Source organism: Ailuropoda melanoleuca, chromosome 1 (assembly GCF_002007445.2).
Source record: "Ailuropoda melanoleuca isolate Jingjing chromosome 1, ASM200744v2, whole genome shotgun sequence".
Taxonomy (NCBI): Eukaryota; Metazoa; Chordata; class Mammalia; order Carnivora; family Ursidae; genus Ailuropoda; species Ailuropoda melanoleuca.
Window position 1 is genome coordinate 171,984,359 of NC_048218.1, and position 9,652 is coordinate 171,994,010.

Consider the following 9,652-nt stretch of genomic DNA (forward strand, 5'->3'; position numbering starts at 1 on the left):
ATGATCTAGAGAGTATAATGTTAAGTGAAATAAGTCAAGGACAAGTACCATATGATTTCACTCATATATGGAATTTGAGAAACAAAACAGAAAAAAAACCAGACCCTTAAATAGAGAACTGATGGTTACCAGAGGGGAGGTGGGTAAGGGGATGGGTGAAACAGGTGAAGGGGATTAAGAGTACACTTATTGTGATGAGCACTGAATAATGTACAGAATTGATCACTATATTGTACACCTGAAACTAATATAACACCTTGTTGATTATACTGGAATTTAAAAATTAACAAAAAACAAAACACAATGAGATACCCACTAGGAAGATATTAAAACACAAGTACTGGTAAGTGTTGGTGAGGATATGGAAAAATAAGAACCCCATAAGAAAAATGGTGGAAATATAAAATGTTACATTCACTTTGGAGAACAGTCTGGCAGTTCCTCAAAGGCTTAAACAGAAAGTTACCATATGACCCAACAATTAATTAAAATTAATTAAAAATTAATATTAATTAAAAATATAAACTTGTACCCAAATGTTCATAGTAACATTATAATAGCCAAAACATGTGGAAACAATTCACATGTCCATTAATGGTGAGTGGAAAAATGAAATATGTCCTCTATACGCAACAGAATATTAGCAATAAAAAGGACTGAGTACTAATACATGCTACCAGAGGGGTAAACCTTAAAAACATTATGCTAAGAAGCCAGACACGAAGGATTACGTATTATTTGATTCCATCTATATAAAATGTCCCAAACAGGTAAACCTTTAAAAGTAGATTAATGGTTACTTAGAACTGGGAGTTTGGGGAAGAAGGAATGGAGAATGACCGTTAATGGGTACCAGTTTCTTTTTGGGGTTATGAAAATGTTCTAGGAATTAGATAGTGGTGATAGCTGAACAACTCCAAGGATATTCTAACAACTGCTGAGCTATACCTTTTTATGGGCAAACTGTAGATCATGTGAATTAGATCTCAGTAAAGCTGTTTTTAAAATCAGAGCCAGAAAAAGCAGAACTGGCAAAATGTTAATTGGTGGATCTAGAGGATGGATAATATAAGTGTTATTTCTATCATTTCCATTTGCTGTAGGTTTGAAATTTTTCAAAACAAGATCTGAAAAAAAAGGTAACAAAATATGGTTTGGGAAAACTAGCACTGACCTCAAGTAACAATGGTTTAATTGTTCACTAGTGAGTGATTTCTCTGATTGGTGGATAAGGATGTAATAAAAATCAACAGACAACCAACCATAAGGCAAACCTACAGTCAAGAGACACCCACCTGGTTGAGAAGTATCAGTCCATCCCCTCTTGGCTCGTACACAATAATCCCATCTTGTATTGGGGTCCTTGACAAACTTTCCAATATCTTTGAAGAGTTCGCAAAAAGACATTTGGCTGGCTTGATAAACAGTGTAGTAGAGGAGGGCAGCCCTCCATAAAAAGGGGTCTTTCCTAAAAAGGACACTGTGAATACTTGCCAGTCCTTCCTCTGTGGGATTGTTTGGCTTTAGCTCATGTTTTTTGCGGCCAGTCCAACTGTTCCAGGGCTGCTGAAGGTTGTTAATACCTCGAAAATAATGTGTGCCTATGGAGAAGAAAAGGTGCGTGAAAAACAAGAAATGACATTCTCATTTTAATTCTTACCCAAAAGACTCTACCTACAGTCCTAAAACCAAATTGATATCTTACCTATGAATCAAAACAAAGTAGAAAATGCCCTGACCCTAAAATCTTTTGAAGGAGGTACTCTGCCTTCAGAGGGAGCACATGTCTCATTAGAAGAGGTGTAACTTTTATACCATTTATTTTCTTAAAGGAAAGAATCATAGACATGATATTTGAAAAGAATCTCAGAGAGCACTCAGTTCCATTTCCCTCAGTTTCAGAAAGGTGGGGGAACTGAAATCCAGGAGTTAAATGACTTTCCAAGCTTAATACAATTACATGGTACCCTAAAAAATCTAATTTGAAGTGAGACATTAATATCTTAGTTCAAGTGAAACCTAACAATTTCATTATCTTTGCCAAAGACTGCTAAAAAAAAAAAAACCACCCCATTATAAAAGAATGTTTCTTTGCAGTTGATTTCTGATATTACAAATGAACGAATGGAGAAGGGCTACCCCTACCTATTTCATGCCTCAGCATTCCCTCCAGCCAGTGCTCACGTGCAGTGGAAATATTAATGGTCAGTGTTGGGCACCCATTTACCACTGTCATTGAAGCTCGGGAAAGCAGGTCTTCAGTGAGATGGACTACAATCTAAGAAGAGGAAAAAAATACATATATATAAAACAAAATGTAAAGACTGGGGAGAGGAAGCTTTCACAGGAAACAACAGACCCATAAGTTAGTATGTTTTTATTTTGCTTGTACCAATTTGAATCTCCCAGATACCGAGAAGATGATAATTACTTTTGACCCTTCCACTTTTAAGCATGGTCAACTCAAGAACCTTTCCCAGACTGAAGGAAAGTAGAGGGCTGTGCTGAGGAGTCAGTGTCACTGCTGTGCTCTCAAATACAGCCCCCCCTGGTTAAAATGATGCAAAGGAAGGTATACAAGCCAGAGTCCGCTTCACTGCTTGGCCATTTTGAACTGGCTTAAGAGGAGGCCACTGAGGCAAACTGCTTCATTAATAATTTTCATAAAACAATTCCCATAATGCCATAAGCTATACAAAAAGGGTAGTAAGTAAAGAAAAACACAAACTAAACACAAAAATTCAATTTAGTGAGATCTCTGGGTGACTAATTTCATGAGCAGTTAAAATGCCAACAGCATCCCGTGTCACTCCCAATTCATACCTCACCCAGGCAGCCTTCTTTCATCATGTACTTCCGAACATGACTCCAGATTCGAGTTTTAGATAGCAGGCTGCCACCAGTGGCCTGCTCAAATTTTTCATAACTTCCATATTTCTGTAAAGTCAGTTCCATAATATTGATGGACTGTAAAAAAAAAAAAAAACCACAGGGATAATGAAAATAAACAGCCTCTTATTACTTTGAGATGAGTAATAAACCAGTTATAATCTTATGGAACATGACCTGCTCTGTGTTTTTTTGATTTCCAAATGAAACTGCAAGGGAGGTACCATATCTCATTCTAAACAGCTTTCACTCATTGTCAGAAATTTTGACAAACAACTGTACTTACAGATCCTCCTTCCCTGTGTTCATTTCTCCCTCACATGCTAAGGGTTAAAGGTACTGCATATAGTGTCATCATCTGACAGGCTGAGAAAGCAAGGCAGAGGGGCTCCTTGGCTTCTCTAAGACCATTTGGTGGTCTGGAAGGAGAACTCAGAGTGGAAGGTATGTCTCGAGACTAATCACTAAATTATAATTGCCATTTAGATAAAGACAAAAATAGTCCCAATTTTTAAGAACACACAAAAGAATCAACCATTCTTCTGTGACAATCTTATATAATCTGAAGTTTTCCAGGGCTGGTCTTTCAAAGAAAACAGTCTCAACATTACTAAAAACACTTTTATCTTTCATTCAGGGCAGGGTACTGCCTACTTCTCATTCTTCATAAATTATTACATCAAAAGAATATGAGAGTTGAGATCTTTTCTAAACACAAATATGCAGAAAGGAAGACTAAAAAAACTTAGAGATCACTAGTATCTTGGGAAAGCCACAAGAAAAGAAAACAAAAGAAAAATGATCTTTAAAAAGTCTTTTGGGAAAGAAGCTAAAGAATTCAAATATATCTTATAGGAATTGTGAGAGAAGTTAGAAATCCATTATATGAAGTCTAGTTTCCAGACTACCGTCAGGCTAGAAAAGAGATTAGAACGATAAGCTCTAGAGTCAGACTGACTACTTGTGCTGATGTCCTGGTTCTGTCCCCACTCAGGCTGTGTGACCATGGGCAAGTCATTTAACTTGTTACTAAGCCTCCTCATTTTTAAATGGGGTAACAATGTCTACTTTGTGGTTTTGTTTGGAAAATTTAGTCAGGCCTGGTTAGTACTTGGATAGGAAAATTTAGTCAATCTTTGTAAAGCACAGTGTTTGGGGCCTAATAAGTAGTTAGTACCTGTCAGTTATTACATCATCATTGTCGTCATCGGTATGTTTATTCTTTCTATATGCTACCACTGTAGATAGTATGTCCAACACAAAAAATACAGAAAACTCACACACTACACACACTACAAGTTATAATTCAACATCTATATCCCTGTTGGAAAAATATGTATTACTAATAAACTATGCATGTGTCATAAAGTTACCATAACAAGAAATGGCTTCAACAGGCTTTGAATGGCTTTTGTTCCCAAAACTCTTATCAAAAGCCCTACAATTCAAAGTGTGGTCCAAAGGCTGGCAGCATTGGCTTCACATGTGAGCTAGTTTCAAATGCAGAATTTTAACCCCACCACGCCTATCAATCAAATCAGAACATGCACTTTAACAAGATCCCCAAGGTGATTCATGTGCATGGTAAAAAGACGGATCTTGGAGAATTGGAATATAGTACAAATATCCCAGAGGCTAATTTTTTATATGACAACTACGATAATTAAAGGAATAAAAGCACACAATTAAAAACCCACTTCAGCAGATTAGCCAAGATTTTTTGCATACACCAGAAGACACAAGAAGATACATCTGGATCTCTACAAACGAACATCTCCAGCACTGAGTATTGAGGTACGAAGCGGGGAGCCATGAAACCGCGCACAGGCATTGGAAGATAAACGGAAGGGGAAGGGAGCTGCCGCGTTTGGGCGCTGGGAAGCGGTAGCCACCTGCACTGGGGAGCAGCCAGACTTGTGGACCAACCCGCACCCGCGAGAGAGCAGACTGAGACCATGAGCCGGGGAACGCGTGCGACCAGTCTGAAAACCAGAGCTCCGGAGTGCACGAACCACACTGAAACGGAGGCCCGGAGCGTGCGGGCAGCTGGCGGTGTTAGAAACACAAAGGACAGAGAGGTGCCGGCGCTGGAAGTGAGGGCTGGGGTGCCGGGTGTGGGGCACACACCCCGGGACGCTGCAGAGTTTAGTAGCACCAACAGAAGCACAGTTAAAGTGGCTAGAAGACCCCAGTGGAGAGCGGTCCGCAATCCCTCTGTTCTGAGACAGAGACTGGGATTTGGCTACTGCTGCTCTGACTCTCAGAAGAGGCACAGCAAACCGCCAGGGAAATCCGCCAGAGAACAGAAGCCTGGAAATACCGGCTCACAGCGTGCCCATCCCCATCCCCCCCTTGCAGGGGACATGGACGCTATCCAAACAGGGTTGCCTGAGTATCAGCGCGGCAGGCCCCTCCCCCAGAAGGCAGGCTGAAAAATCAAGAAGCCCACATCCCTAAGGTCCCTATAAAACAAGGGCGCACGGCCTGGGTCCTGGTCAATAATTTGGGCTCTGGGCAACCCCGCAACCTCTCCTCATCAGAATGATGAGAAGGAGAAATCCACCCCCAGCAAATAAAAGACAATGAGTCTGTGGCCTCTGCCACAGAACTAATGTATCCATTAGTTGGATATAACCAAATTATCAGAAATGGAGTTCAGAGTAACAATGGTCAAGATGATGTGTAGGATTGAAAAAAATATTAACGAAAATATTAACGAGAACATAGAATCTCTAAGGGGGGAAATGAGAGCAAATCTGGCAGAAATTAAAAATGCTGTGAATCAAATGCAGTCTAAACTAGACGCTCTGACGGCCAGGGTGAATGAGGCAGAACTAATCGGCAAATTGGAGGATGGGTTAGAAGAGAAAGCTAAGACAGAAACTTGGCTCAAAAAAATCCAATCTCAAGAATGTAGGTTACGGGAGATTACTGACTCACTGAAATGTTCCAATGTCAGAATCATCAGCATCCCTGAGGGGGTGGAGAAAAACAGAGGTCTAGAAGAGATATTTGGACAAATTGTAGCTGAAAACTTCCCTAATCTAGCAAAGGAAACAAGCATTCATGTCCAAGAGGCAGAGAGGACCCCTCCCAAGCTCAATCACGACAAACCTATGCCACGTCACGTCATACTGCAATTCACAAATATTAGATATTTGATAGATATTAGATATCCAAGGATACAGTATTGAAAGTGGCCAGGGCAAAGAAATTTCTCACGTACCAAGGCAAAGGTATCAGAATTACATCAGACCTGTCTACACAGACCTGGAATGAGAGAAAGGGTGGGGGGGCATTTTTAAAGCTCTTTCAGAGGATAACATGCAGCCAAGGATCCTCTATCCAGCAAGGCTGTCATTCAGAATTGATGGAGAGATAAAGACCTTCTAGAATCACCATTCACTGACCAATTTTGTAACCACGAAACCAGCCCTATAGGAGATATTAAGGGGGGTTCTATAAAAGTAAAAAGATCCCAAGAGGGATACAGAACAGAAAGTCACAATCTATAGAAACAAGGACTTTACAGGCAACATGGCATCATTAAAATCATATCTCTTATCACTCTCAATGTAAATGGCCTAAATGCTCCCATAAAACACCACAGGGTTGCAGATTGGATAAAAAGACATGACCCATCCATATGCTGTCTACAAGAGACTCATTTTTAACCTAAAGATACATCCAGACTGAAAGTGAAGGGATAGAGAACCATCTTTCATGCCAACGGACCTCAAAAGAAAGCTGGGGTAGCAATTCTCATATCAGACAGATTGGATTTTAAACTAAAGGCTATAGTTAGAGATATGGAAGGCACTATATTATTCTTAANCCACAGGGTTGCAGATTGGATAAAAAGACATGACCCATCCATTTGCTGTCTACAAGAGACTCATTTTGAACCTAAAGATACATTCAGACTGAAAGTAAAGGGATGGAATACCATCTTTCATGCCAACGGACCTCAAAAGAAAGCTGGGGTAGCAATTCTCATATCAGACAGATTGGATTTTAAACTAAATGCTATAGTTAGAGATATGGAAGGCACTATATTATTCTTAAAGGATGTATCCAACAAGTGGATATGACAATTGTAAATATATATGCCCCCATNATGACAATTATTAATATATATGCCCCCAACAGGGGAGCAGCAAGATACACAAGCCAACTCTTAACCAGAATAAAGAGACATATAGATAAAAATACACTAATAGTAGGGGACCTCAACACTCCACTCTCAGCAATAAACAGATATATCACCTAAGCAGAAAATCAGCAAAGAAACAAGAGCTTTGAATGCCATACTCGACAAGTTGGACCTCATATATAGAACACTACACCCCAGAACCAAAGAATANGCCAACTCTTAACCAAAATAAAGAGACATATAGATAAGAACACAGTAATAGTAGGGGACCTCAACACCCCACTATCAGAAATAGACAGAACACCCTGGCAAAAACTAAGCAAAGAATCAAAGGCTTTGAATGCCATACTCGACGAGTTGGACCTCATAGATATATATAGAACACTACACCCCAGAACCAAAGAATACTCATTCTATTCTAATGCCCATGGAACATTCTCAAGAATAGACCATGTTCTGGGTCACAAAACAGGTCTCAACTGAAACCAAAGGACTGAAATTATTCCCTGCATATTCTCAGACCACAATGCTTTGAAATTGGAACTCAACCACAACGAAAACTTTGGAAGAAACTCAAACACTTGGAGTAAGAACCATCCTGCTCAGNCTTGGAGGCTAAGAACCATCCTGCTCAAGAATGACTCGATAAACCAGGAAATCAAAAATCATTTCAAACAATTTATGGAGACCAACGAGAATGAAAACACAATGGTCCATAACCTATGGGACACTGCAAAGGCAGTCCTAAGGGGAAAATACGTAGCCATCCAAGCCTCACTCAAAAGAATAGAAAAATCTAAAATGCAGTTTCTATATTCTCACCTCAAGAAACTGGAACAGCAACAGAGGGACAGGCCTAACCCACTGACAAGGAAGGAGTTGACCAAGATTAGAGCAGAAATCAATGAATTAGNCAAGATTAGAGCAGAGATCAATGAATTAGAAACCAGGAGCACAGTAGAGCAGATCAACAGAACTAGAAGCTGGTTCTTTTAAATAATTAATAAAATAGAGAAACCACTGGCAAGACTTATCCAAAAGAATAGAGAAAGGAGCCAAATTATAAAATTATGAATGAAAAGGGAGAGGTCACAACCAACACCAACGAAATAGGAAGGATTATTAGAAACTTTTTTCAACAGCTTTATGCCAATAAATTAAGCAATCTGGAAGAGATGGAGGCCTTCCTGGAAACCTATAAACTACCAAGACTGAAACAGGAAGAAATTGATTTTTTAAACAGACCAATTAATTATGAAGAGATTGAAACAGTGATTAAAAACCTTCCAAAAAACAAAATGCCAGGGCCTGATGGATTCCCTGGAGAATTTNTTCAAAGAAGAAATAATACCTATTCTCCTAAAGCTATTTCAAAAAATAGAAACAGAAGGAAAGCTACCAAACTCATTCTATGAGGCTAATATTACCTTGATCCCCAAACCAGGCAAAGACCCCATCAAAAAGGAGAATTACAGACCGATTTCTCTAATGACTATGGACGCCAAAATTCTCAACAAGATCCTAGCTAATAGGATCCAACAGTACTTTAAAAGGATTATCCATCATGACCAAGTGGGATTCATACCTGGGATGCAAGCATGGTTCAACACTCGCAAATCAATCAATGTGATACATCATATCAACAAGAAAAGACTCAAGAACCATATGATCCTCTCAATTGATGCAGAAAAAGCATTTGACAAAATACAGCATCCTTTCCTGATTAAAACCCTTCAGAGTGTAGGAATAGAGGGTACATTTCTCAATCTCATAAAAGCCATCTATGAAAAGCCTACTGCAAGCATTATTCTCAATGGGGAAAAGCTGGAAGCCTTTCCCTTAAGATCAGGAACACGACAAGGATGCCCACTCTCGCCACTATTATTCAACATAGTACTAGAAGTCCTTGCAACAGCAATCAGAAGACAAAAAGGGATCAAAGGTATCCAAATCGGCAAAGAAGAAGTCAAACTGTCTCTCTTTGCAGATGACATGATACTCTATATGGAAAACCCAAANAAAAGGATTATCCTTCATGACCAAGTGGGATTCATCCCTGGGTTGCAAGGGTGGTTCAACATTTGCAAATCCAACAGTGTCATAGATTTTATCAGCAAGAAAAATGCCCCAAATCATATGAGCCTCTCAATACGTGCAGAAAAAGCATTTGGCAAAACACAGCATCCTTTCCTGATTAAAACCCTTCAGAGTGTAGGAATAGAGGGTACATTTCTCAATCTCATAAAAGCCATCTATGAAAAGCCTACTGCAAGCATTATTCTCAATGGGGAAAAGCTGGAAGCCTTTCCCTTAAGATCAGGAACACGACAAGGATGCCCACTCTCGCCACTATTATTCAACATAGTACTAGAAGTCCTTGCAACAGCAATCAGAAGACAAAAAGGGATCAAAGGTATCNACAAAAAGGGATAAAAGGTATCCAAATCGGCAGAGAAGAAGTCAAACTGTCTCTCTTCGCAGATGACATGATACTCCATATGGAAAACCAAAAAGAATCCACCCCAAACTACTAGAAGTTATAGAGCAATTCAGTAATGTGGCGGGATACAGAATCAATGCTCAGAAATCAGTTGCATTTCTATACACGAA

At 39.5% G+C, this 9,652-nt stretch overlaps 1 protein-coding gene across 6 annotated transcripts in view; it reads right to left on the minus strand.

Moving 5' to 3' along the window:
• Positions 1-9,652, minus strand: part of KIAA0895 (KIAA0895 ortholog) — a 64,742-nt gene that overhangs the window by 10,622 nt on the left and 44,468 nt on the right. For 4 of the 6 annotated variants that reach the window (XM_034670488.1, XM_034670499.1, XM_011224207.3 and 1 more), the window contains 3 exons: positions 2,824-2,967; positions 2,146-2,278; positions 1,296-1,601 (listed from right to left, as the gene is read on the minus strand). In XM_034670488.1, the coding sequence (XP_034526379.1) occupies positions 1,296-1,601; positions 2,146-2,278; positions 2,824-2,967 (583 nt within the window). The remainder of the gene's footprint in view (positions 1-1,295; positions 1,602-2,145; positions 2,279-2,823; positions 2,968-9,652) is intronic. The other 2 variants (XM_019799059.2, XM_019799058.2) reach the window with 1 other exon arrangement.